A 26468-nucleotide genomic window follows, 5' to 3' on the forward strand; every position below is an offset into this window, starting at 1 on the left:
CAAAATGTCCCAGAACAGCACATATCTAACCCTTGGTGTTTGGGCTTTGCCCCGCTCCTGGGGCTGCTGGCAGGGGCTCAGCTGGAGCGGTTGCTCACGAAGGCGGCGTGACGGCGATCTGTGCTGGAGTGGGAGAGGATTTTCAGCCTGGAGCCCTCTCCTGGAGGAAAAGGCAGCTTTGCTGGCTGGAGAGTGAGAGCAGGAGAGGCAGGATGGGCACGTCCTCCTGCATCCAGGATCTGGGGGTAGCACTGGGGCTTTGGAGGTCCCTGGCCAGGCTGCGAGGGTCGGGCAGGCCGGGCAGGGGGAGGCAGAGGCGTTAGGAGAGGGCAGCCCCAGGTCCTGCTCTCCCAGAGCAGAGCGGGAAATTTACACCGAGGTTTTTGGAGTGAGCCCGCTGCAACCTGTGTTTCTGCCCCCCTCCCTTTTCCTGCCCAGCCGGGAAAACACTCGCCCGCCCTTCTCATCCCGGCAGCCGCCTTCTCTCCGGAGATCCCCTGGCCTCCTTTAGCATCTGCGTTAAAAGCAGTCTTTGGGGTGATGCAGGTTGGGACCATCCACCTCTATCAAAGGAGGGGGATAAACCAGCGTCTCCCAGTGCTGCCCGAGCGTCTCCCCTCTCTGGTGCCATATGTAAGGGGAGATTACTTCAACCTTTATGCCTTTAAAAGCAAGCAGCAGCTAGCATGGCTTTTTTTTTGGCATGCCTAGTACCAGAGGCACGTGCGAAGGGGTTTTGGGGCATGCTACCAGGCTGTGTCCGCAGCAGCAGGGGAGACTGATGGCTGGATCCTGCCCAGTCTTGGGGGTAAGGCAGGCACCAGAAAGCACAGCACTCTGGAGCCAGCGCTGCCCCGGGGTATACACAGGAGCAGGAAAGCTGGAGGTGCCCAGGGGACCTTTTAGGCAGAAAGAGCAGTTTCTGCCATTAGGCACCTCCAGGCAGAGGCAGCAGCTGAGCTGAGGTTCGGGGACCGGGGCTGGATAAACCTCACCCTGGTCGTGCTCTACGTGCCTTTTTTTTCGTGCCGTGCAAGAATAAGCTCCACTTCACAGGGACTTTGGGGGGCCCAGGTAACAACTGCAAAGCAGGCTGGAGCCCTCGGATCGCTTTACAGGATGCAGGAGCAGCGCGGACCCAAAGGCCACCACTGCAGCCCGGCACCCCGCACCGGGGGGGGGGGGCTGGCAGGAGGCTGCCCCCCATGACCACCTCCAACCAACGTCTTTTTCTTTTTTTTCCCCCACCGGCGTGACATCTGCCAGAGGTGGCTTTTTCCTGGCTGGCGGTGGCCGCCGGAGCGTGAGCGGCGTGGAACTCGCCTTTCCCACCGCCCTGGTTGCGGGGCTGACCACTCCCCCTCCCTTTGAATAGGCGGCCCTGCTGCAAACACTATGGTATTTCCATCCTCTCCAGCTCCAGCGCAGAGGATAGCACCAGGTAGTTGGAAAGAGATCGGAAACAAGTGTGGGAAGCCGTGGAGGACATAAGCTTTTCCCCTGGTCTTTCAGCTAAGTAGTAAGTGGTGGTGGGGAGAGAGTCGCTTGAAACTCTTTTGTGGGTTGTAGGTACCTGTGTTCATTTTCAGGACATCTAAGATTTGTTTTGTTGGTGATGTACTTTTACTCTCTCCATTTCCAGTTTCACCCAGTAACTGATTCATGTGTTTGCTAACAGTACTGCGGGATCTTATAGAATGTCTGAGCTGATGCTTCCCTTTAAAAATCCCTTTTTTTTTATATAGAGTATATAAATTTTATATGTATGTTTAGGAGAACATTATTATTTTCCTCGTCTAGGTAGAAGGCTGCGCCTTGGCATTATTACAGTGGATTAAATTTGCAATTCCTTTTATGTTTCGAGTTGCATTTTGGTTTGGATGGGGGGTTGTTTGTTTTTGTTGCGAGGCAGGGGGAGAGGCGAAGTGCCCGGGGTCGGATGCTCACTCGACTCCCTCCAGCCCTGCGCACAGACAGACAGACAGACAAGGAGCGAACCCCCTCAGACCGGGGCTGATTCCTGTCTTTGGAGGGATGCTTGTAAGGGGTTCGCTGCCGCACCTCCGCATGTTTTCGATAGCAATGCCATCCCCCAAAGGGCAGAAAGTGCCACAGGTGCCAGCGTTTGCTTTCGGGAGGAATTGGAGCCCTGAGTGCGACAGCCGCAGGGATGTGCTGCCGTGCCGCTGCCATTCTTTGGGAAGGGCACAGTCCTGCACCCCTCACCCAGCCAGAAAGAGCCAGTGGGAGTTACGAGTCCCTGAGGAGCACAAGCCAAGGCCTTCCCCCTTCTCATTAGTCTCTAAATCATTGCTTTGCATGTGGCCACTCATTTGGTATTACAGTTACCATCAACTTCCCATCCTGTGCTGTCAACTGACACCTTTGGGGGCTGTGGGCTCTGTCCAGAGCAGTTTCCTGCTTACGGGCTATTCATGCTGCCTCTAATTCGGCTGGTTTTTAAAGCTCGCCCCTGCCTGTCGTGTAAACAATTTTCTGGCAAGCTAGATATTTTGGGCTACCCAGACATTTTCACCTTGGGCAGCAGGGAATGGCACCGCTCGCCCAGCGGCCAGGATTTTTGTGGAAGCCCGCCGTGCATTTTGTGCATTGGGACTTCACCGCTGAGCTTGGGGTACCACGCGCACCTCCAAATCAGAAAACACCCCAGTGCTATTTTCCTCCAACTTCTGGCAAGTTGAGGCACAGAGAAACGAAAGGTAACCTAACTTTCTAAAGAGGTTTGGACACTTAATGAAGAGAGGTGCTTAGTGGGATTTTCAAAGCACCAGCAGATCTGGGCAGGCTGGTCCCAAGCGTCCTGCTGCGGGTCGTACCGGGAGTCTGGAGCAAAACACAGACTTACAGCTGGGCCTTCAGTCCCTAACCAAGACCCCTTTGCCACGGGGCAGACTGGGCTGTCTGAGATGGGGAACGCATGCTCCTTGCAGGGCCAGATCCTCCCCTGGTGCAGAGGATCCCTCGCTGAACTGCAGAAAACTTATCCGGTTCTTTCCCCCTTTGCTTTGCCCCAGCTGAGGATCTGGCCCGTGACGTTGTGCTGGAAGTCTACTATTTCACGGAGGGAAATTTGTGAGTGAAATAACAGATGACCTAATTAACCCCCCCACCCATTCACATCTTCCTGCAATTGCAAGTAGCTGTTACGATCCAAGGGAGAGCAGCATGATTTAATGGCAACAGCCTCTCTGGTTTAGTATCCCACCTAAACCCCTCTCCTTGCCACGACCTGCGCTGTCAGCTTGCTATAGATTTGGTGGTGCTGTTGACGGTGGCATTATTTTAGCTTAATTATAAAATAGCAGCTGAGTAATAGGCGAATGAGCAGGGTAAAGGAGAAGTCTAAAGCGGAAAGCAGTTTACTACCCAGCACAGAGAACAAGGGCTCGTGGGCGCATGTGTATATGAGACTGGTCCAAACTGTCCCGGCACTATCTCACGACCGCTGTCATCCATCCCAGCTAGAGTTTGTCCAGCCAGATGGGAAGGCTCTTAAGGTACCATCATATCTCTTTCAGATCTGACAGCTACTGAGAAAAAAAAAAGCACAGCATTAAAGCAGAAAGTGATGTGCTGACAGGCAGCCCCCCCTGCCCCTGCTAGCCGCATCGTCCCCAGAAACAGCGCGGACAACCTTCTTATGGCAAAGCTAATCTGACTGCAATCACCGCTGTGTAGTTAAGATAGTGGCTCAGGGGCTCAGATACTCAGCCTCTCACCCTCACTTTCTCCGTATGACCTTAGCCAAGTCGTTTAATCTCTTGGAGTATTTACAGAGGGTGCAGAAGGGCAATTGCTATATTGCTCTATTTACCATAGCATCATTATTTACTGCCCTGCCCGGTTTCCCTTCAGTAAATCAGGTATTATCTTTGAGAACACTGCAAAGTTTTAAAATCATAACAAATGTGGGATCCACTGATATGAAACGGAGACAGGAGGTGGCCGCTCTGTTAAAAAGCATGGTTTGTAAATAGGCAGCAAGAGAAACATGCTCATTTCTATTGCTCGTATCCCTGCATTAAGGATGCTCCTTTTATTTTAAGCTGGTGCCAGGGTTTGATGAATTGAATGAGGTTTTTAACATGCCAACAAATCAACAAACACTCTTTCCCCTGAGAATTGAATTGGCAGGCGGCCTGGAAAGTGCCAGGATTTCAAGGGTTAAAGCCTTGCGGAAGAATGTCATTTCCACGAGCTATTTTCCCCACCCCCTCAAAGATGATAAATTATTACTTGGTGCAAAAATAAAATGGCTATCACCAAGCAGCTTTGGGTCAGCGAGCTGCCAGCGCAGCAGCCCATGCAGGATGGTCGCGTTGAAGGTGCTGCTTCTCATTTTTAAAGTCTTCATTCACGTTCTTGAAGTTAGAAATATTTTGACGGGGTTGCTGATGCTGCCCCATCCTCCTGGCTTCCCACCTAACCCCATGGAAAGGGAATCTTATTGGTTTATTGGGATGGAGAAAAGCGCCCGAACACTGTTCTGCAGCTGTCCCAGTTGTGCCACCCTTCAGCGACACCTTTACTGGGTTGCCAGCCTGGGGCTGAGGGATGTGGGATGGGCAGAAGCTGAGGTTTCCTGCAACTCGGAAATTGGGGAGCAATCTGGGCCAGAGGATTTTACAAGAGACAGGGGAGACCCATGCAGAGAGCACTAAACCGGGGAACAGAGATGGGAGCTGCTGGTCTTGACTCTGCCACGGGAAAGTCACTGTGGTCTCACTCTGCCTCCCTTTCCCCATCCTTAAAACAATATAATATTAGACATTATATGGGAATATTGTAAAGGGTCTTCATACATCCAATAGACAAAGTTCACTTTGTTTTCATATACATTTTTAACTCCTTCCTAACTTCTGCATGGGTGTGTCTCTTGATCACGAGAACAAACAGCTTTTCCCTTTTTAAACTAAGCTTGGTAATTTGTTTTAAAAAAAAACTCACGTAAAAGAGGAGGGATGGATGTTGAAATGAAATTAAAATTTTAATTTAGTTTAGAAATGACCCAAGAGTCTAATAGGTTTGGCTGGTACTTGATCAAGTCCCAAAATAAATGCTGTTTCTGCCACACATGTTTTCACAATAAGACAGGAATAATAAGAGCAAACAATAAGACTGAAGTCAAGCTGTTAAGTCATTAAGGATTCTACCAAATGGCTCTGATTCCCCTCTATTTATTAACAGCTCTCAGCAAGCTGTGGATCTTGATTATCTTGGTGTAAATCTGCAGTGATTTCCTTAATATCGGCCAAGTTACCTGCCACGAAGAGCGCTATCATTGAATTTAGTTCAGCTGCAAGCTCCTGAGCAGTCATTAAAGCTATCTAATGGCGTCCAAGGGGAGGAGAGGAACTATTTAGGCTCTTATTAGAGGAAGCTAAAGAGAAGAAAAATATCGCTCAGACATCAGGGAAACTTGCTGACAGTGAGAGATGTATTGGGCTGTGAAGTAGTTTCCTATGGGAAGTGGTGGAAGTTCTGTTAAAATTAGCCTGGACAAAGCACTCCAGAGCTCCCTTTCTGCTGTCATCTTGCCTCCTGTTGCTGGCCTCGCATACCTGTTTTTCCAGAGCACAATTATTTTGTGCACAGAATCTGCTCACCTGCCTTTTTCTAGCAGGGCTTGTCTTCCAGGTCCTTTTCGCAGCCGAAAGCCTGCGTCCCTCTGTCGTTTAACTGTTATCACCCACAAAATCTGCATCAGGTTGGGGGGCTGATTTAACTTGCATTTAAGTTGGACTTGTCTTGAACAGACAGGGATGGGGGTGCAAATGGTTGCTGAGGTTTGCATTGTGTTTCTGACCCCCACTTGTGCTTTTAAACGGTACACCTTGCAGGGGAAGAGAAACCGAAAAGCAAACTGCCCTTGCTATAAATCTGTTGGAGCTGCTGTCTAGAGATGATAACTCCCCTTTTCCAGTCCGGGGCTCAGGAGGGGGTTGCCGGTGCTGCTTTACAGCCCCAGCAATCTTATTGATATTCTTTATTGCATGAAGCCTTGTCCTGGGTGTCAGGATGGGTTTAGTGCTTCTCCTGTGACCGAAGCTCATGCTGCTTCGAGCATCAACGTGTGGTACTTTGCTGGAAGGTTCAGCTGGCAACGGCATCCTGAGAAAGATGCAAACGACATTCAGCGAGGCATGAAAGCAGTTCTCGAGAACCGGTGCGACTTAGGTGTCTTGATCAAAGGAACAAAAAAACCCTCAAACCCCAACTGCTTATTGCACAAGCTGCAAAGCAGGAGAAAGAGCTGCTCACGGGGACTGCTGTTTTAACGCTGTAACTCCTTACTCTCAGACACGAGTGTGTCATTGAAATAGGTGAATCAGCCTGGAGATTTCTTTGTCTCCATTTTGCAGTGTCTGTCTTGCTTCGGTACAGTTTGGCAGCATTAGTCTTTACTCTAGAGCAAGAGGGAGATCAGCTCATGTTTACGTGAGACGGTTTACACTTGTTTAAGGTCAGGATCAGGGGACAGGTGGGACTGAGCACCTTGCCCTTCATTAGCTGAGTTGCAGAAATGGGTTCCACGCACCTTCTTTGTTTTACCCAGCTGCAGGCTGACCCAGCTGCAGTGAGATTTAAGCAAACGTGTTTTAACGCCTAGCTAGAGCAGGCTGGTAGGGTGTGCACAGATGCTGAGATTAGTTAAGGCTTCTCAGCCACAGTAACTTGCAATATGTGTGTTTTTGGGTTGCTCTAGGCGCAAAGAGAAATAGGCTCGTTGTTCTTTCAGTTTTGTGAATTAAAAAGAGAAGTTTAAAAAAAAATAATACTGGTGTTAGAGCAAAAGTTAGCAATAACAAGCAGGAAATGATGATAATAATTTAATACGCATACACATGCAGGTGTTTCACATTTGGCCATTAGTCACAGAGCGCGGTGGGAGACGCTATCTGGAGTCCCTGTTTGCTGAAGCAGTGAGTGAGGCACAGCTGAAGCAAGCTCTGCCCTTTGCCTGGATGTTTGCTAACGGCTGGCTGGCCCCCGGCAGCAGCGAAGCCCCCGGCCCCGTGAGCAGGGAAGAAGCGGAGGGGAGGCTGGGAGCGGGTCCCAGTGCCTCCGGGAGCTATTTGTGGGTGCAGTGCAGAAGCGGAGGCTGAAGGTAACATGGTTGCGCTGGCTCTGTCTAGAAAACGACTCAGACAAGTGTTTGCATCTGCAGCGGTTACAGTCGGTAGCGCAGGAGGTCTGCAGAAATCAAAAGGGAGGTATTTCAGAGGAGCCGGAGCTGCCGTGTCCTCAGAGAGGTTAAAGCAGTGGCAGCTCTTCCGTCTCTCGGATGGCTCTATGATGAAAATAGCCATTCCCCTTGGCTCCAAGTCATGTCCTGCCTGAGTGAGCCCTTCCGAGCCCAGGCTACTCCCCCTTTACTCTTTCCTCCCAGCACCTTTAAGTCATATTCCCCAAAACACAGAAAGTGCATTGGCCCTGCGTTTTCCGCTGTGCAATTAAAGGAGAGGGGGAGAAACACAGAGCCAGATGGCAGCTCCTTCACCTCAGCTACACAAATGGGCTAATCGATGATTAAAAATCACATCTAACGAACAGCACTGGTAGAAGGACTTGCTCAGAGGAGTACATCTCATGCTAGGAATGACACGTGAAACTGTGACATGCTCCTGTGGGCTGAGATGGATATTTAGGGCGCTCCAAATTACTCAGGAATAGAAGTCCCAGCAATGCAAGGGAGAGCTTTAGCAAGGGGGACGTAAGCTAATGCAGGAAAACAGAAGATGTCTCTTGAAAACAATGAAGTTCTTTGTGAAACATTGTTTTTGAAGAAACTTTTACAGGAAAGGTGTTGATCTCAACAAACCGGCTTTTTTTTTTTTTGTCAAAAGAAAAAAAATTGGCAACAATTTCCCTCCGATTCTACAGCAAAGGAAATATGATCTCATCTTCCCTTAGAGTAGCTCCATCAGCTTCCAGGTGATAATTCATTCACCATTGTCAGGCTCTCACCAGTTTACACTAATGGATCCGTGTGTTTGCATTGTTGATACAACACATCTAATCACAATATCTGCTATTAATACAGATATTTTTCCTCTTAACTTTTCCAGCTTAAACTCATTAAGATGATAGTCTGGTCCTGGCTTTATATGGCTGTGAGAAAGCACAGGTTTAGCTGATGCTGTCAATTTTTATGCTTTCTGCAGCAGGGCATCTAATGTCCATCTCCATTTCTGCAGGCACCTCAGAGATGATGAGTTACTATATGGACACAACCATCGGCAACACAGCCCCTTATCCTTTGGCTCGCCCTGGAGTGATGGTAAGGAAGGAGTTTGGGTTATTTTTCTATCCCTAGCAGCGGGTTTTCTCTTTGGTTGCTGTGACTTTGCCTATCCCATTCACTGACACGGCTTGGTGTTGACCGCCGAATCGTTCCAAGGTTTCACGCAGTTCAGAGCAGCGTCCGAATGCTGAGTGTTTACCCAGAGCTTATCTGAACCTCTCGAGCTTGCAAACCTCAACTGGAAATAGGATCACTGCATCGGATTTCCTGCGCTTGTGTTCGGAGGAGGATTGTTAGGGTAACCATTGTCCTGGTGCCCCCGCTCCCCGTGCTGACCTTCACCTGCCGTGGATGAACGCAGTGGGATCAGCACAAAGCAGATCAGGCGTTGGAAAAGGTTCGGTTGGTTTGGCTGGAGTTTCTGCACAACTTTGGTGCTCCCCCTTCCAAGCCAGCTCCTTTCTGTCTGTGCAGCTGATGGGTGGTTATGTATGATATATATTAGAGTGTGATCCTGGGCATGCCCGTGGTGACTGCCAGCAGCTATGGGGTGGGTTTGACCGTGCTTCGACCCTTATTTAGAGAAATCACATTAATAGATGTTTGCCCAAAGAAATGCTGGCCAGTGTTAAAGATCCTAGACAAGGTCAGATGAAAGCTGTAACTCTGAGCTGGGACACCAGCCTGCCCAGAAGACTTGCTAGAAAGCAAAATTTTCACCAAATTAGGAAAAGACCACTCTGACACATGAAATATTTCTAGCACAGCTCGATATTTTTCCTTTAAATGGTTCCAAGCATGCATTTGGCTTTTAAATATTGATTGGAAACAAAGAAAAACTATTTCCCTGCAGGGAAATAATAATAATAATAATAATAATAATAATAATAATAATAATAATAATAATGATGATGATACTACTAATACTACTACTTCTTCCTGAATTTATTTATATGTATGTTGTTATCCTCTCATACAGAGATATACACGTATATGTACCATATATGTATTATATGGTATATATGTATATACACGTATGTATATACGGTAAATATGTATATAAGGTATATACATGCATATACACTATATAGAGACATATTTATAAATATATATGTATAAAATAGGTATGTATAAAATAAAACGAAAAATATATCCTGGGATTATTTCCATATACCTATATATGCTTGTATATATAATATATATATTTTCCTTACAAAGCATAAATATAACTTTATATACAATAAAAACAAACGTGTAATATATAATGACAGTTATAACCTAGGATTACATACGTGTGGGTATATACATATACATGCCTATATCACACATAATCCATACATGTATATACATATTTAATGTATTATGTGTAAGCATATAATAATACAATATATTATGTAATATATATGTAATAATACGTAAGTTTATATAAATATACACGTGTGTATATACTTCATGCGTGCATGCCACGTGTATATACACATGTATGTATACACACACATATATGTCCATGGACACATAAATATGACTAGCACCAATATAACTACAAATAACACAAATATAAACATAAATATAGGCATAATAATCACAAATAATATCAATATAAACAGGAATATGAACATAAATATGATGGCTAGCCCCAGGTCCTGCCAGCATGGGGCCGGGCTCCCCCATAGTGCCAGGGCTGCGACCCAGGCAGGGCCGCTGCGTCTCCACCTCCTCACAGGCCCCCCCCATTTTTTGGGGGGGCTATGGGGCCTCCTGCCTCATGCTGCCGAAAAAAAATGGTTCCAGCTGGTGGAGCTGAAACGAGCCCCCTCCCATGGAGGGTGTTCTCCCCACTGCCGGCCCTGAGGAGAGCTCCCTCCCCGCCGCCATCTTGCTGAGCACAGCCTCACTGCAGGCCTTCTTTTTTTTCCCCCACATTTGTTTAAAAAAGGGCCTTTTTGGCCTCATCATGCTGCCCCTCAGCCAGGTGAGTTTGGATGACACTGTTTCTTCTGAGCAAACCCTGCTGACCCTGGGCTTCGTGCCTGATTTTGGGGGGGGGGGGGGGGGGGGGAAGGTGCACTGCCACCTTGCACAGGGCGGCAATTCCGGGGTCCTGCTCCCCTGACGCTTTTCCCTCTCCTGCTCCCAGAAGCAAGGTGCCGCCGGCCCCTGCGAGGATCCCTGGGTGACCTGCGGCTTTCAGTCCGCCTGCTGCCAGCCGAGGACGTGCTGCCCGCTCTGGGACGAGCCTGCCACGCAAGAAGTGCCCACCGGCCTGGAGCACTACAGCACGGGTAGGACACCATTTTGGGGGGGGGGTTTGCGAACCGGGATGGCGCCTTTCTCTCCTGTGCCGTGGGGCTTGGCGGCGTGCCCAGGTGAAAAGACGAGCCTTTAAAGCCCCGCTATGCTCTTGTTTCTTGTCCAGCGTGTCCCCCTTGTCTCCTTCCTTCTATATTTGCTTTCTGCCCCAGTCCTGACTTAATTTATTGGGGTGTTTTACCCTTAATGCAGCCATAGGGCACCTACCACAGCATCACCAGGTCGGTACCTGCCTTACTGGCCCTCAAGGGTCTCCCTCAGTAGAGATGGAGCCAGAAAGCAGATAAAAACCTTAAACCCGCTTTGTTTAATTAGTCTCCTCCTGTTGGAGCGATGCTGATGGATGGGAGCTTCCTTCTTCCCCGCCATGGTGTGGGTGCCTGGCTGGGAGAACCCGTCTTCTCTTTCAGGTGGTGATTTTGATGTCCTGTGTGCACCTCCCTTGCATTTAGGGACTGCAGCCTAAACTAGGCTCCCTAGGGTCTTGACAGTCATGGGGGTCTCCAGGAGGATGCTGTAGGCAAGGTGGACCTGCCAGCCTGCTGGTTGCATCTTCAGCATTTCTCATGGTGTTGGCAGGACTGATGACCTTGCCGGTGGCTTTGGAAAGTGGCCTTCATGGAGGGTTGCAAGGAGCTGGGGACTCCTAAGTTTTAATTCCACTGTGGTAGTAATTTTGGGTCTCCTGCTCTTGTAGCTCATTGCCTTGCTCCTTGGGGAGGGTGGTGGCATGATCTTCAGGTAACCACAGATGTGTGGTCACGCTGTGCTGTCAGGGCTGCATGGTTGCAATGTGCTGCACACTTAAAGCAATTGACTGACTTGGACTAGATGATCACCTTCTCTAATGCATTCATAATTTGAAAGTCGTTAAAAAATCGCCGGTGACTAATTCTTGCCCCGCACGTTGTTCAACCCGTGAATCTTCAAGCTGAGCTTGCAGTTTGGGCTGCTTCTTGTATAACCAACTGGCAGCGCAGATGTCAGGCGGGCAGTTGGTCCTCCTGCCTGCGGGACGGGTGACGAGGCGTCAGCAAAAAGCCCTGTTGTGCTGTGGCAGAGGAGAGGGCTCAGGTACGCCGTGGCACAGGCCAACCGCAGGAACTAAGTGAAAGAGCTCAAGTTGCACGAATGTGACCTTTGCAAAGGGCCAATATGAAGTTTATGTTTCACTTAAGTCCCACATAAGCCTATCGTGAAGCACTTAAATCCCATGTAAGCTTTTGCATGGCATGTGCTGGTCTTCTGTGACTTGTTCCCGGCTTGTTAGTTATGCACATTGGCCCCTTGGGAGGGGAAAAGCCCTGATGTTTAGAGACTTTTTGCAGCTAAAGAGTTCAGCAGAACCAGTGACTGTTGCAGTCAAATGTACAGTTTGAAATCTCTCCTTGGCAAATATTCAGGCATTTCAATTTTTTTTTTTCTCCTTTGGTGAGCACTTGTGTGCGAGCAGGAGATGGACGCAGAGCGCTGTGCCTGTGGCTGGAGCAAAACTCTGCTGCCTACTCCCAGCCGTTCTCATTTCAGCTATTTGCTCAACTCCTGTGGGTGACCTCTCTCAGCATGATGTCAACTCTGCTCTGATGAAATCTGCCCTTGCAGCATTTGGATTTACTCAAACATTTTGCAAATCTGTGCCTGGAAAGTTTTCTTTGTGTTTTTTTCCCTACCCTCTCCCCTTTTCTGTGAAAGTGCTCTCTCCAGGGACCAACATATCTGCAACCCAGATCTTCATTACCCCATGCTGGGTCTGTGAAATTTCTTGTTGCAGAGACTGGAGCCTGGTTCAAACCCCAGTGAAGTCAGTAAAAAAAAAAAAAAAAAAGCTGTCATTGTCTTTAACAGGTTTCGATCAAACTTTCGGTACGTTGGGACGGGTAGGACAGGCCTCTGATTCTCTTGCAATACCTAAGAATTACTTTTCAGTTCTTCCTGTTGCAGTGCAAGGTAATCTTTCTCTGATTTTTTTTTTTTTTAATACTGCTGTTTCTTCAGTCTAGAGCAGTTGCTAATTTTAAATGAGAGGAAACTCTCATTTGTATATACCGCTAGGAACAGTCTTTCATTTCTCCTTTGTGTTTCGGGTGCGCATTAAAACCATTTGTCATCTATTCTTCTGGTGTACTAGAGGCTATTTTGGTTTTCATGGTCTTGCTGTTGGTGAAAGAAACAAGTCAACAAGGAAAATGCAAGTGTGAATATATCCTCTTGCAATAGAAACCCACAACATTTCTAAAAGTTTTAGAGTTGCTTGCGTTTAGAGAAGATATTTTGCCTTTGAAGCTTGGGTGAGTTTATTTACATTGTGCTTGAAGTCCGATTAGATTATTCAGTGATATGGATAAAGGAAAGCCTGATGTGGATTTAGCTCATTGATAAAGACAAGAAGGGGTGGTGGTGTTTTTTGTTTTTTTGTTTAAAAAGCAAAAATTTGGAAACGGTATAGAGTCAGTTTTATTTATTAGCTTGCTACCACAATCTGTGGTGCATATGTTGGGACTATTACTGCCCAGAGAATCAAACTAAACTGGGTGCACAGCAAGCAAAGGGCACATCCCAGAGGTGGTAGGAAAAAACTAGCAAGAAGGGAGCTGCTCCCTGTTTACGAAAAGTAGCTCTGCTCCTTGGACAGGTGGGAATAGGAGCAAGAGGCCATTGCACCTTAGCCAAACCATCTGGCAGCCCAAAATTCAGGGTGCCATGTGTCTGCCCGAAGCGGCAGGGTTGCTGAAAAGGTGCCGAAAGCCACACTTAGCACCGTATGTTTTATTCCTAAGGTAGTAGTATCCTAATGTTACCCTCTGGTAACGTTTTTTGGCTGAGACAAGGTTAGGCACAAAACTGGCATGGAGGAAAAGATTTGATAGCAGTGTTATAATTTCAGTATGGGCATAGTCCTGACTGCGCTGCCTTTCTGAGCCAAGGCCACTTTGGCAACCCCTTCCACTCTGAACAGGTATGTTTTCCTTAGTGATAGGGGAGATAAAACTCTTGTTAATGGCGAACGATGGATGAAATGACTCTGGCTGAAGAAGTTTCTACAACTGTTGTGCTGAATTAGCACGCTTGGACTGAAGGTGCTCCCAGCCTTTTGGACACTACAGGAACACTTGGGGGAGTGATCTTGCTTTCACTGTGGCAAATGGGATAGGCTTTGGGATTTTGCAAGGCAAGAAATGAAATGAAAGCCTTTTCTAGAGGAGAAACTAGAGCTGCAGGTCTGACTCTGCTTCCAGGCTAATGAAAGCAATCCTGCTGATTTCAGTCAGGCTTCTTGCACGGAGACACTGTCACAAATAAAAGGCATCACCTTAGGCTCATCCCCAACACCCAGCGTGGTTCAGGCCGGTGCTGTGGGAGGGCATGGTGCAGAGACCAGCCTTAGCCAGTCTGTGGCTGATGCTGTCTGGCCACATTAGCTTGGTGCCACCTCTCAGCCCAGAGTATTTTGGGTTTATTAGCTTTGGGAGTGGCATGTCCTAATGCAGCAAACCTGCATCCGATCCCCTGGTGCTTCATGGACATCAGGTCCCTGCAGCCTGGGCGATAGCAGTGTTGTGCTGGGTTTGGCAGGAAAGCAAAGCCCTTGTAGCTGGAGCAATGCATTGCAGCACGTCGCATTGCCCCACACCCACGCAGACAAATCAGGGATGCCCTCCCTTTGCCCCCACCCTGTTAACTCTGGCTGTGATCTTCCTTCAAACCCAGGTCTCAGCTCAGCCTGGACTGCAGGCAGGAGTCCCACGGGGACTGCCTGCATCTGTGGCGAACTCTCCCTGCTTTCCCCCACGTTGCCCCCTCCTTCGCCGCGAGACCTGCTCTTTCCCTGGTGGAGATCCCCGGAGGAAAGCTCTTTCTGTGAGCGGTTTCTGGGCCGTCTTCCAGGCCCACGCTCGGAGGAAGGGGGCTTGGGGAGGAGGAGAAAGGGGGGGGAAGGTGAAAGCTGACCAGGCTCAGCCCGATGGCTTCTCCAGCTGCAGCACATTTTCCGAGTGAAGCTTTTAAAAAAAAAAAAAAAAATCTGCTTTTTTTTTCATGTCCTTTTATCCTATTTTTAACTGCGGCCTCCTTCCTTTTCTCAGCCTCCTCCAACACTTCCCCCCTCCCCTGTGCTGCTGCTGCCTCCCCCGCACGCTCTCCGCAGAGATGAATGGGTGTCTTTTCACAGGGCATGCACATCTGCTTGCTGCTGCGAGACCTAGCAGGACTTCTCAGGCAGTTCTCCTGGACTGGCCAGTCTGTCCTCTCCCTCCTTAATAAACAAGGAGCGGGCAAGGGAGGACGTGGAGGAAGGTGAAGGGAAACAGAACAGGGGGAGAAAGAAAGGGGTGAGCCACCACGGGGAGGGACGAGCGAGAGCCGAGGTGATGGACGCTAATTCATTCCAAGGCTCAGCAAAAGCCGTGCACAAAATACTGCCTCTGCCCAACCTGTTGCCGGTCGTTCCCCCAGATCCGCAGCCCTCCCTGGCCGTTCGCTCCAGCCCGGGGGATGAATGAGCCCTTTCTGCTGGGCTCTGTTGTCATCCTCTGGCTGGCGAGGTGGTGCAGCCTCTTGCAAGCCTTGGGGTTTGACACTGTTTATAGCCCGGTTGGAATGGGTTTTTCTTTGACCCTTTTTCTTCCGGGCAGTCTTTGGGCATTTCATTGGCTCCAGTTAAAGGCATGCCACACCTACTATACTTGGGCGCTCGGGGTTTGTTGAAGGACACACATAATTTTCTCCATTAAGAGCACTTACTCCAATCTGTCAGTGGAGAGAAAAGATCCCTCTATGTCTTGTGAATGAATTTCAGAGCTGTGGGCTGCCTGTGGTGTCTTAGACTCTCCTGGCCCTTTTGCAAGGGCCCTGTGAAGGATGCTGAGCAGTTACTGGTTTGCTTTTCAGTGAGAGCTGGACTCAGTGTCTGATTTGTGTGGATCCTTTTTGTTTCGCTGGTGAGGAAAAGATATGCAGGCGACCCTCTGATACCTAGTGATGCTCCCTCTGCATCCCCCGCTGTAACCTGCTGCAAGTCAGCACTTGGAGATGTTTATTTGCGCTGAAGCAATAGAATGACAAAAATCCAGGCTTTCACTTTTCTATTTGTTTCCCGCCTGACTCTGGAAAAATCCCTGTCTCGCCTCTCAAAGACAAAACCCAAGGGAGCTCCCTACGTGTTGGGTCATCACCAGAGAATGAGTGCTGAGCTCTTTTCCCACTTGAGCTGCAGACTGGCGTCAGCTGGGGATCAGCTGCCGCGCAGGGAGGAATCGTGCTCTGAACGGGGCGTTGGTCCCCTGGATGAGGCTGGGTGAAAGCCGAAAGGTTGTTGCTTGGTTTTTGGGTGATGCCTGCAGGTTTGCTGAGGGCCTCCAGTATAACAGGGGGATGGGAGCTTCGCAAGAAGCAAAACTCAAGTTAGTGCACTGCACCAGGACCATTGTAAAAATGAACGGCAGGACTGGCAGCTTTGGTATGCGGTGGGGAAGGAATAACTTGATGTAGAATCAAGGAGGAAAGGGACTAAGGAACAGCCTATCCAGGGCTTCTGTGGTGCCTTGAGGATGACTGCAGAAGATGTCTCATTTTGGGTTGGTCTTGGAGTAGGATTGATCCCTCTGAAGGGGTGGAGTGAGGTAGCTGTACCTGTTTCTTTTTCCAGAGGAGGAGGCTCTGTGTTTGTGCCATCAAACACTTGCTTCAGACAGGCTACGCAAAGCACGGCTGCTTTTTTTTTTTTGAGCTTTCCCAAACTCCTTTGCCTACAGACCCACGAGCACTTGCCTCTGGGGATAGCGGGCAGCAGAGCACCCTCTCTAGAGGGTTTGGGTTGCACGTGGCCAGCCCTTCTTGTAGCAGCACCTAGGTGGGCTTTGCTGCGCCGGCGTGGAGCAGGGGTGGCAACATAAGTGAGGCCAGCTACTATTTTCTCTCCAGATGGACAGGACTGGCTGGGTGATGCCAGGAGAGCAGCGTGCGTATGTGCAGGGCAGGCAGAGGGGGACGTGGGGAGCGCAGGGGGCTGGGACCCTGAAAACAGCCTGTTTCTTTCAGCTCCTGGCAGCATGAAGCACCTCTCTCTCCCTCCAGATGTTCACTGTGTTTATAGCTGCTGAAGCAAGAGACTGAACTCTCTCATTAATACGTTTCTCTCTCCCTTTCTCTCTCTCTTTCTCACATTGAAGCCAGAAGTCTCAGCTCAGAGGTTGCAGCTGGAAAGGAGCTGGGGGTGAGGGGTGGGAGAGAGAAGGGAGGTGTATGCAAGCCTCCCATCCCATTCAACTCCCCCTCTCCACTTTCCTCCCCCCGAATCCTCCCAAAATACACATGCCCCGAAAAAAGAAAAACACTAGCAGATTTTTTATTTCAGAAAGTAAACACTTAGGCCATGGGGGTCTGGAGGTTATGGGAAAAGAGGAAACCATTGGGCTAATCAGGCCGGGACACACTTCCCCTGCTGAAATAAACCAGAAATCATTGCATTACAGGGCGCCGTCGCGGTTAACCCTGGTGCTGCCAACACAGCTGAGCGCTGGGGAGCTGCGGAGAGCCCGTAGCCTGCCCACGCGTTTTCCCCCAGTCCCTGGTTTTTAGCCAGGGCGAAGTGCCGATGCGGAAGGCCCTTTGGGAATGAGCCATTGGGAATTTTTTAGTAGGAAATGAAACCTTTTTTTCTATGGTTTATGAGCCATCCTATAGAATTTCATAGTTATTCTTGCCTGAGAACTCTGCCTGACGGTTGCAAACCTCTACAGAGAGGAAATCTTTCTCTGCTTGAATCAGCGAGATTTGGGGGTAATTTCTGCAGAGCTTTGAGTGGTTTTCAGAAAGCTCTTTTTTTCATCCTTGCCAGATTTCCATTAGGTGTATAAATGATTAGATTACTGATTATTTGGTTGCAAACCCTTCAGGGAGGAATCCTTCCTGCTGTCTTTTACTCCTGTGTTTGTAGAGCACCCAGTGTATGGGATCTGGCTGTAAGATAGGGGACCCTTGATGCTCCTGCAGGACAAAGAATAACTCTAGTCCAGGTGTCAGTGAGCTAATGGGCCCTTTGTACCAACTTTACAAAGAGATCTCAATCTACCCTCTCTAAGCCTGGCCTTGGACTTCCCCTGGCTCTTTTCACAGTCTGAGTTGCATAGTATAAATGGATGCTCACTACCAGGTCTCACACATTTTGAGACCGCTGCAGCTATCTGTGTTTCAGAAAGGCTGGATCTCTAAGCACGGATGTTTATCACTGTAAATGAGTATTAGAGATTGTCCATTACTGTGAGCCTGGGTCTGTTTCATCGGAGCTCCTCGCCGCGATTGCTGACTCCCTTTACATCCTGCCAGGCTGAGATTTTCAGAGAAGCCTGGATGGGTTTTGCACCCAGCTCCATGTTGCATCCAGGCTGCTTTGGAAACCCCAAATCTTAGCATGATGCCCATGCTGACACCGTCTGTGACGGAGTTCACGGCGCGGCACTCTAAGCCAGTGCTCTCCCACAAGCTCTGCTAGCAATTACTGAGAGGGAACACAGCTGAAAGGAAAAGCCAGCATGGAGCACTTTTTAGCCAAGGGAAAGTGATCTTTCCATTGACGCGGCCGAAGAAGGTTTTACCTCATCTGTTACAATGCAAGTGCTAGCGGTGAAAGGTGCCGTCACCGGTTCCTTGAGCCATCAGCCCAGCTCTTGCAACATTCCCACCAGAAGGCAAATCCCCAGATAGTGCATGATAGGGGAGCTGCAGACCTGCCGCGTCCCACCCCGCTATCTCAAGAATGCATTTGAACAGTAGCTGTTACTGCAGCCTCTGGAGGTCGAGGCTTCAGGTGGAAATCGAGCTCTATGGAGATAGTCCCACAGGGCAAATTTCAGAATTTTTGGAGTCGGTGTTCAGCTCAGATAAGCCCTTGAGAGCTCAGATACTTTATCTGAACCTTATCTGAGCCATTTGCATCACTTCAGCCTGAGAAACCAGGCTGTCAGACATTTGGGGAGAGGGGCAAGTTGTATTAGGACGGTCTGCTTTTTTTTTTTTTTTTTTGTTATTTCTAACACACAGACACCTCCAGGAGGATTGGACTGTCCTGTGTCCCATGCAGTCCAAGGAGCTTATATGCAGGCTGGATAGATGAAGAGCAGGAAGGAGAAATACGATGCTTAGAGCCACACAAGAGTAAGGACAAGATTAGGACCAATATTCCCTGAAAGCCCTGTAAGGGATTGCATCTTTCTGCTCTCTTTCTAAAATTGAATAGAAATAAGCTCGAGCTGCCCCTGTTGTTAATTGTGGGTGGAAATAATTCCTCCTTTTCAGGGCAGACCCAGGTCTGAGCTTTCTCTAATGCAGTGTGCTTTCTGTGCCTAGTTGACTAGATCCTGTTTTGTGCACATTAAGTTTCTCACCTTGTCTGGAGCTCCTGGGGGGAGATATGGTATCTGTGCTCTCTTGCTGTGCTCTTAGCATCTCTCCTTTTCATTCCTGGTTTGCAGCAATCAACTGTTTGACTGAAAGGACCCCGCAACGCCTGGTCTGTATAACGCAACATCCTCTTCCCAGGCCGTGGGGTGGTTTCATTCACCTGAGCTCTAGGTCCTGGTGGCTCTTCCCCAGCATCTGTGGTTTTTTTATGAAGGAAGGGTTCTCAGGGATAAGAACAGCAGATCTAGGAGATCTGGCTGAGATTACGGAGTCTTACAGCTGGGACTTGGAAGACCTTGGCTGCATCACTTAACAGAAAGTCTTTAGGCATCTAAACCCCACTGACTTCCATTGGAGTGAGATGCCTAAATCATTCAAAAGGCTCCCTGTGAGCCACTGCGTAGCAGTTTCTCACGTTGGAGATGCAGATGATTAATTCATTGCACATTTTATTGCAATGCTTAATTCACTGAGGTCAGGCAAGTAGCTGGAAGTCCCTGGAGAACAGTGTTGTACAAGTGCTTGATATTGTAAAAAAAAAACCATAGACGTCTTAAGCGACACTGAGCTGCTAGTGTGGCTGAGCCCTTGAAGCTGCTGAACACGTGCTGAAGTTTACACAGCCCACCGGATGGACCTTCCCCTGTGGGGTTTTGTATCAATAGGCTTTGAAAAAGTTGCACCGTGTCAATTGTTGGCTGTTTCACAATAGATGAAATACAGTTTCTCTCTGCAGCTGGTTCTCGGCAAGGGAGGCTGCCTGTCTGGCAGCAGGCAGGGCTCATGAGGTTGTGTGTGTACGTCGGGAAGATGGTTTCTCTGCAGAAGAGCCATGGGATAGTTGCAGCGGGCGGCTTGCTGGCCTCCAAATGACTCGAGTGAGGTGTGGGAAAAGCATGGGATGGAGGGTGGAATTTGCATGCGGGCTTATTTTCGGCATTAGGCTTATGAAAGGAGATTCTCAGCCAGCGTGAGCAGCGCAGGTCCATCCTTTGGGAGCTGCCTTCGGAGACCTCTGATCCCCTCTTAGAGGTAGGGTTCCTCTTTCGGTGTTTTTTCTTCCTCCACAACACTGCAAGGGCAGGTTAGGATTCAAGGCCAGGATCTAGCCTCTAAACCCCTGAAGCCGGCTGCAGCCCTCGGTGAAACCGCGGGAAAACAGGGTTGGCTTCAACCCACTCAGTGGGAACGCTGCCATTGATTTTAGCGATGGAGGGGGTGGGCGCACTCACCAAAAAGCAATATAATAAAGTTCATGACAGGACTTCCCTTCCTGGAAAGGGAAACAAGGCCGCTGACATGGCATACGCTGTGTGAGCAGGGGCGCGTGGGGCGGCAAAAACACTTGCAGATATTTGTGCTTCCCGTAGCACAAATGGGATGAAGCAAGAGAAACTGCTCCACCAAAGCGGAGATTTGATTTCTAAGAAGAGCTGGCCCAAACTACTTCTCCCTAACTCATCAGCAACTATTTTTCAGGAGTTAGGAATGCCTTTCTCCCCTGGTTTGCATGATTCACTCTCCACATCCTAAGTTCAAGAGGGGCTAGAGGGCACTCGTTTTGGCCAGACTGATGTCAGCATTGAGGTAGAATAGGAAAAAAGGAGGAGGTTCCCCAAGGGAGCCTGTTCATGGAAAATTTCTAATTTGGTCAGTTCCAGGCATCTCACAGAAGAGCCTGCACTTGGGATATTTCAACCCAGTTTTGCAGGCTCAAGAGGCATGAATAATTATGGAAGGTAGTAATGGAAATAAAGCTGGCATCTCAGTCCTGCCCTGGACCAGCTCTTTGCCATGCTGCAACCTTGGGGTATCTACATCTCCTGTGAAATGCCTCCAGAGATGATCAGACCTTCTCTTCCCCTGCTTTGCATCTAGTTGCTGCCTAACCCCAGGAGACCAGATGCTTCTTTGTCTGGCAGCTTTGGTTGTGTTTCTATCCAGGCAAACAGCTACTACATGAAAGTAGTAGCAGTTTCCCTTGCTTTACAGTAATCAAAATGACAGGATAACGAGGCAACCCCGTAGCCTGCTTTGCCTTCCACTTGTGCAGAGTTCCAGGCTGGGTGTCAGCTCAGTCCCCTATCTAGATGAAATATGTCTTTTTTACTTTTCTTGTTGCTGCCAAAAGTGACAGATTGTTCTGTGGAAATCATCACTGTTTTGTCAAAACGAAATCCAAACATTTCCAGCTAAAACTCAGCGTTTTCTGGTGCTGGCTGCGTTGATGCAAAAACAAATCTCCGTGGGAAATGCCAACACGGAAAGAAAATGGAGAAATAGGTTGGACTATTCTGCAGACTACTTCTGCTGGCTCTCTGATTCAGATGTGTGTCTGAGGGGCTGCAAGGCAGAGGGTGGTTGAACCCAAGAGCTTAATCTGGACCATTTGTATGTTTATTTAGACCAGATTGGTGTAAACAGACGCGCTCTGTTGACATGCACAAGGAACCCGGTCAGTGCAGTTTGAGCCACAAAGTATGTGTGCACAGTAAGTACCGATTCTCGCTCCCTGCTTTCCAGTATCAGGACGTGATGCTTCATCCGAGCTACAGCTCCAAGTTAAGGGAACTGATTTTTTTAAGATTTCATCCATCTGCTCTTGCTCATTCATGTCGCCCTGTCTTCCTTCCCCCCACATTTGCACCTAGTAAGGCTGTCGGTCTGCCTCTGGGTTTAGCGTAGCAGATACTTCCATAACCATCCATCTCCTGAAATCCCTCCCTGGGGGCCTCGCAGCGCTGTAGTCAGCAGCTACAGTGGCACCGGACCACGGTGGGAGGATTTTCTGCTCCACGCCCACCTGAAACGAAATGGTTTTATCGGGGCTCTCCCACGCCTGCCAAGTGCATCTCGACGCTCCCCTCCCCGTTGCTGCTGCTCCTCACTTCATTAGCACCGGAGATGTTTATAAATGGAAGAGATAATATTTTTCGTTTCCAGTTTGGGTTTCCAGGGCAGCCACTTTCTAAAGCACTTAGGAAGTTTAGAGAAGACGAGGTTATATAAACGGTTTTTCCCCCCGGGCTCTTATTAATCAAGTGGCTTGTGGAGCCATTCCCATAGCTTTGGGATCAAGGGCACTAGCTGGGTGAGGGGAGGCAGGCAGTTAATACAAGACATCTTTTTCTTGGCTCTTGCCCTTTTCTTGGTAGGTTAGCGATGAATGAAGCAGTCAGACCTGGCTGTTGGGGTTTGAAAGCAGCCGGAGGGCTGAGTAGCATGCTCCTCGGTTACATTCAAACTGTGGTTTTTTGGCTTGACTCTTGTATTAGCCCCTTCTAGGCCTTCAAGTGAGTCATGTAGCATCTTTTAACGATGATTTATCTGGCCCTGTTGATATGTACCTGTAAAATTTGATTAGTTGATGTAAAATGTTTGCATTTCCTGAGTGTAGGGTAAATATGATTTTGACAGCAATAGGCAATGAGTTGATCCTTGTGCTTTTACAATAAAACCCTATGGACGTGCATACACATACACTAATTAACATATTTCCTGGCAAGCCCTGATGCGTTTCTAAAGCTTCCCAGCATTTTCCCACTCAGGCTCCAGCAGCGGCTGCTACCCAGGATGGCTGTGAGCAGCACGGGCGGCTCGTGGGTTTGGAAAACAGGAGCAAGCTTTCGTTCCCATTAGAACAAAACCAAGCTCTGCCTCCTCCTCCATGTCCTTCCTCCCACTGTCTCCCCACCATGAGAGCTGAGGAATGGGGTTTTTCTGTTTTCCTTGGGTGGATGGAGCTCCGTCTGTAGCGACAGGTCCAGCTGTTTTAAGCCTGGAGCCGAAGGTCCACAGGAAATCAGCTCATTAGTCTGTTGACCCACCTTCCCAGTTTTCCAGCCATGCTCTCTCAGTGTGAAAATAATGATTTAAATAGCCAAGGGTGGAAAATAATGATTTAAAGGGGGTAAAGGGGATATTCACAACTATTGCTGACTGTAGACTTGGCAGAAGGAAACTGTATTTCTTCCGGGTCTTGGGAGCGTGTGAGAAAAGGTGTTGAACATCTGGAGCGATTTAGCAGTTTTGTGCTGTTGTGCGAGGCTGTGCACTCGTGGTGGTGCAGACGTAGCTCACTCTGAAGAACCAGGACGGGTTGACGGAGAGAAAAGCCGCTCGCGGCGTTTGGCTTGAGCAGGTGCAGGTTGGGCATTGCAGAAGAGCCGTGTTGACCTCGTCCAGGGACAGATGATGGGTTGTGGTGGCCCCTGACCTCCCTGAAGCATTGCTCAGGACATTGCAGGCAGCCCCTGTGACGTTTGGTGTATCGTCTGAATGAATTTTCTTGACTTGCCAGAACTAATTTTCAGATTGGAAGGAAACTCCAAGCGTCAGAGATATTTTTTTTTTCATCTCACTTATGATGCTAAAACATGAATCGGGCTTCCCAGCTAAAAAGGGAGATTAATTTCAGCTCATCCGCACCCGAGACCTACCCCTCCCACAGAAATCTCCTCGAAGAGGTGAACTGGGTGAAAAGAGGGTTTGTTAAGATTACTTTTAATTGGCTTTTTTTTTTTTCATTTTGAAATTTCTTCCCATTTTAAAAGTGCAAAATAGAAAGTTTTAGCTCAGGTTGAATGACTCACCATTTTCCTTGTTTATTTTCTTTTCTCTGTTTCAGCCTGATGAGAAGTGTGTGAAAAAAAACCCAAACTGGTTTGCATCAACCTAGAACATATTTAGAAAAAATATTTACGTCTGCTTTTTTCCTCCAACTAGCAGCAAAGCCCCCCAAAATAATAAATAAATCAGCTGTTTTCACAACTTTTGCTGCAGGCGGTGGGGAAGCGGATAAGGAAGCAAACCAGTTTGTGCGCTGAACCCCGTTGTATCTCAAAATCTCTGTTCAACAGCTTTCCAAAGATAATTAAAAAACCTGAAATAACTGGTGATGATGATGATAGCTGTAGATGGGGGACCATACTTCCACTGGAGTCACAGGCCCCTGCTGACCAGCTGTCTCTTCCCCATTTACACCAGCAAGGATTTAGGACCAAGGCGAACTAATCAGGAGACCCTCATGGGGAGAGAGGCGTGTTATTTAATTAGCTTTACAATGGACTGACTGGGAGGCACGTGGTGGCTCTAATGGAAGGAGATAGATGTCCTTTTAGCTGGGATAATTGTTAGGAAATAGCAGAGTCTTTGTTCAGCCCCAGCATGTGGCCTGTGATCTCTCAGAGCCCAGGGGCTGCCCGCTTATAATTTTAGACAGATCTATTCAAGCCTGCTCTGTAGCGCGGGCCGAACAAGACTGGTATTGTTGCAGAGCCAGGATTGCCGTCCAAAAAAACCACCCCGAAAAACCCAAACACGTGTAGAGCGGAATATTTCTCTGTCGTTTATTCACTATTGGGCCGGGTTGCCAAGCAGAGACAATTGCAAGCGAGGAGGTTTCCAGCGCCGGGCGAGGGTTTTTCCTCTTTGAAACACGTACGCGGGCGAATCCTTCATCCCAGGAGCAGTGCGGCGGGCTGAAGGGGTGTCTCTGCCGGCAGAGCCTATCTGGAGAGGGCAGCTTTAGGGCTTTAATTGCTAGTGTGGGTCTCATCCTGTAATTCCCTTGCTGTGGGCATGGTGTACGGGGGGTAATTGTGCCCATCGCCAAATTATCTCCATAGACTGGCTGTATGCACCTGTCATCTCATAACCGTGGTGGGACAGTGGTTTGGGCTAGAGGGATCTTGGCCATTGTGGATGCAGTATCTGTGCCTCCCAGGGTCCTGTGTGACAAGGGACAGGAATCCCAGTTCTCTTTCCTGAGCTTTCCCCTCAAATTTCACTCTGGTGAGACCCCGTCACGGTCCCCAGCCCCTGAGCTTTTCCTTCAGGATTGCCGAACTGATGCTCCCAGCCCCTTGTGAAGCGAGAAAGTGTCGTTTCATTAAAAAAGGGGGATGGAGGCACGAAGGTTTGTAAGAGGTCATGTGGAAATATTGACCAGGAATTAAACTTCCATCTCTTGAACCCCTCTGTCCTGGCCACAGCGTTAACCTGGGGGTCATTGCAGTCAAGTGTTTTATTTCCCCGCGCTGACTACTTCCAACTGGCTGCTTGCAAGCGTGTTTTTCTAGTGGCTGTCATTTCTTAGGCTGTGAATTTGTATACTAGAGGTTGGTGCTGGACTGACCTTCCTTGGGAGGTGCTTGTGTGGCTCCTGGCACCTTCATGAAAGCGAGATGTGGCTGTTAACTTGGTATTTCTTGAAGCAGTAGGTCTTTTTCTGTTGTTCGTGGTTTTTTTGAAAGATTGAAAGAGCAGATAAGTGTTGGTGAATACAGTCTAGCTGTCCAGGAGATCTGCTTTATTAGCAATGATCTCATTGCCTCTCCTTTGTAATCCCTCACCTGTGTCCCAGGGAAGGGGATCTCAAGGACCATCAGAAATTGGTTCAGTAACTTCTGTCGCCAGAGATCGGTGAAAGCCAAGGGTGAAGTCGCAAGCAGAGATATGTTGCTTAAGTCTGAGCTGGCTGCATTGGTTTCTGCTATGAAGGAGGCTGCCCAAGAGATCTGACCAAAGATGAGAGGTCCTACAGGTGAGCTTTGATGTGTATCGTCTGTGCGTGCTCAGAGTAATTGCGAATATCAAGAGTTAAACAGCAAAAATCCTCAGGTTATGTTTACCAAGAACTCAGTGCTGTTACTTGAGAAGGAGAGGGGAAATGTACCAAGAGCAAACAGCGCCGCAGAACAGCTTACGAGGATTTTCCATCCAGCCAGTTCTTCCAGCAGGGTAACAAGTGAGTGACAGCACCCCCCGCCAACGAACTTCAAGGCAGAATTACATTGCTCGAGCCCAGATTAGCTAATCAGGTTATGAATCAGCATGGGACCTCTGGGAAACCAATAGCAGGAGGCACTTGAAGATGCTCAAGCAGCTTGCGAGACTGTTGATTGAGGTACCTATGGCATGTCAACCGGAGCTGTCGCTCCCTCGCAGCCACGCGGGGATGTGTGTGCACTGGAGTCCTGACTCCTATCTGGCCACAAAGATGCTTTTGTGAGCCATCTCCGCTGGGAAGTTAATGAGAGCAGGAGTCGGGGAGGCTTGGAGGCGGCTTCCTCTGCTCGCGCCTGGAGGGCAATCAGAGGACGGTATTGTAGCAGCGCTGTCTCGGGGCTGAGCCGGGGCCTGAAGTCTGGATCTCCGCAGCGTGAACAGAAACTTGCTTTTAATGCAGGCAGCGTGGAGGATGGGGACTTTCCGTGACTCCAACCCTATAGCGCGGAGCAGCGAGGAGAGGCTACAGCCATCTGGGTCACGGAGGAGCCAATGCTTTCGTGATGGTCATCACCTCCTGGCCACAAATGCTAGATCTGAGAGCAGGCTGCCTTCTCTACAGACAGCCTGGGGGGCACACACAGTGCGTGCTGACTAATGAGCTCTATTTCCATGCCCGCTTGCTTAGCCAAAAAGGGGAGGCTGTAGGCACTGGGACTACTAATCCAGCCTCCTTTTACCAGCGTAAAACAACTCACTCAAATAC

The 26468-nt window shown here is 48.8% G+C and overlaps 1 protein-coding gene across 1 annotated transcript in view; it reads left to right on the forward strand.

Moving 5' to 3' along the window:
- Positions 1–1453: 1453 nt before the first annotated feature.
- The window catches only part of ETS1 (ETS proto-oncogene 1, transcription factor), a 78496-nt gene continuing 53481 nt past the window's right edge, over positions 1454–26468 (forward strand). Inside the window, exons 1-3 of the mRNA XM_076358711.1 lie at positions 1454–1519; positions 8220–8302; positions 10404–10548. Coding sequence (XP_076214826.1) covers positions 8231–8302; positions 10404–10548 — 217 coding nt within the window. The 5' untranslated portion in view covers positions 1454–1519; positions 8220–8230. The remainder of the gene's footprint in view (positions 1520–8219; positions 8303–10403; positions 10549–26468) is intronic.

This window comes from Aptenodytes patagonicus, chromosome 23, assembly GCF_965638725.1.
Source record: "Aptenodytes patagonicus chromosome 23, bAptPat1.pri.cur, whole genome shotgun sequence".
NCBI classification, from domain to species: Eukaryota; Metazoa; Chordata; class Aves; order Sphenisciformes; family Spheniscidae; genus Aptenodytes; species Aptenodytes patagonicus.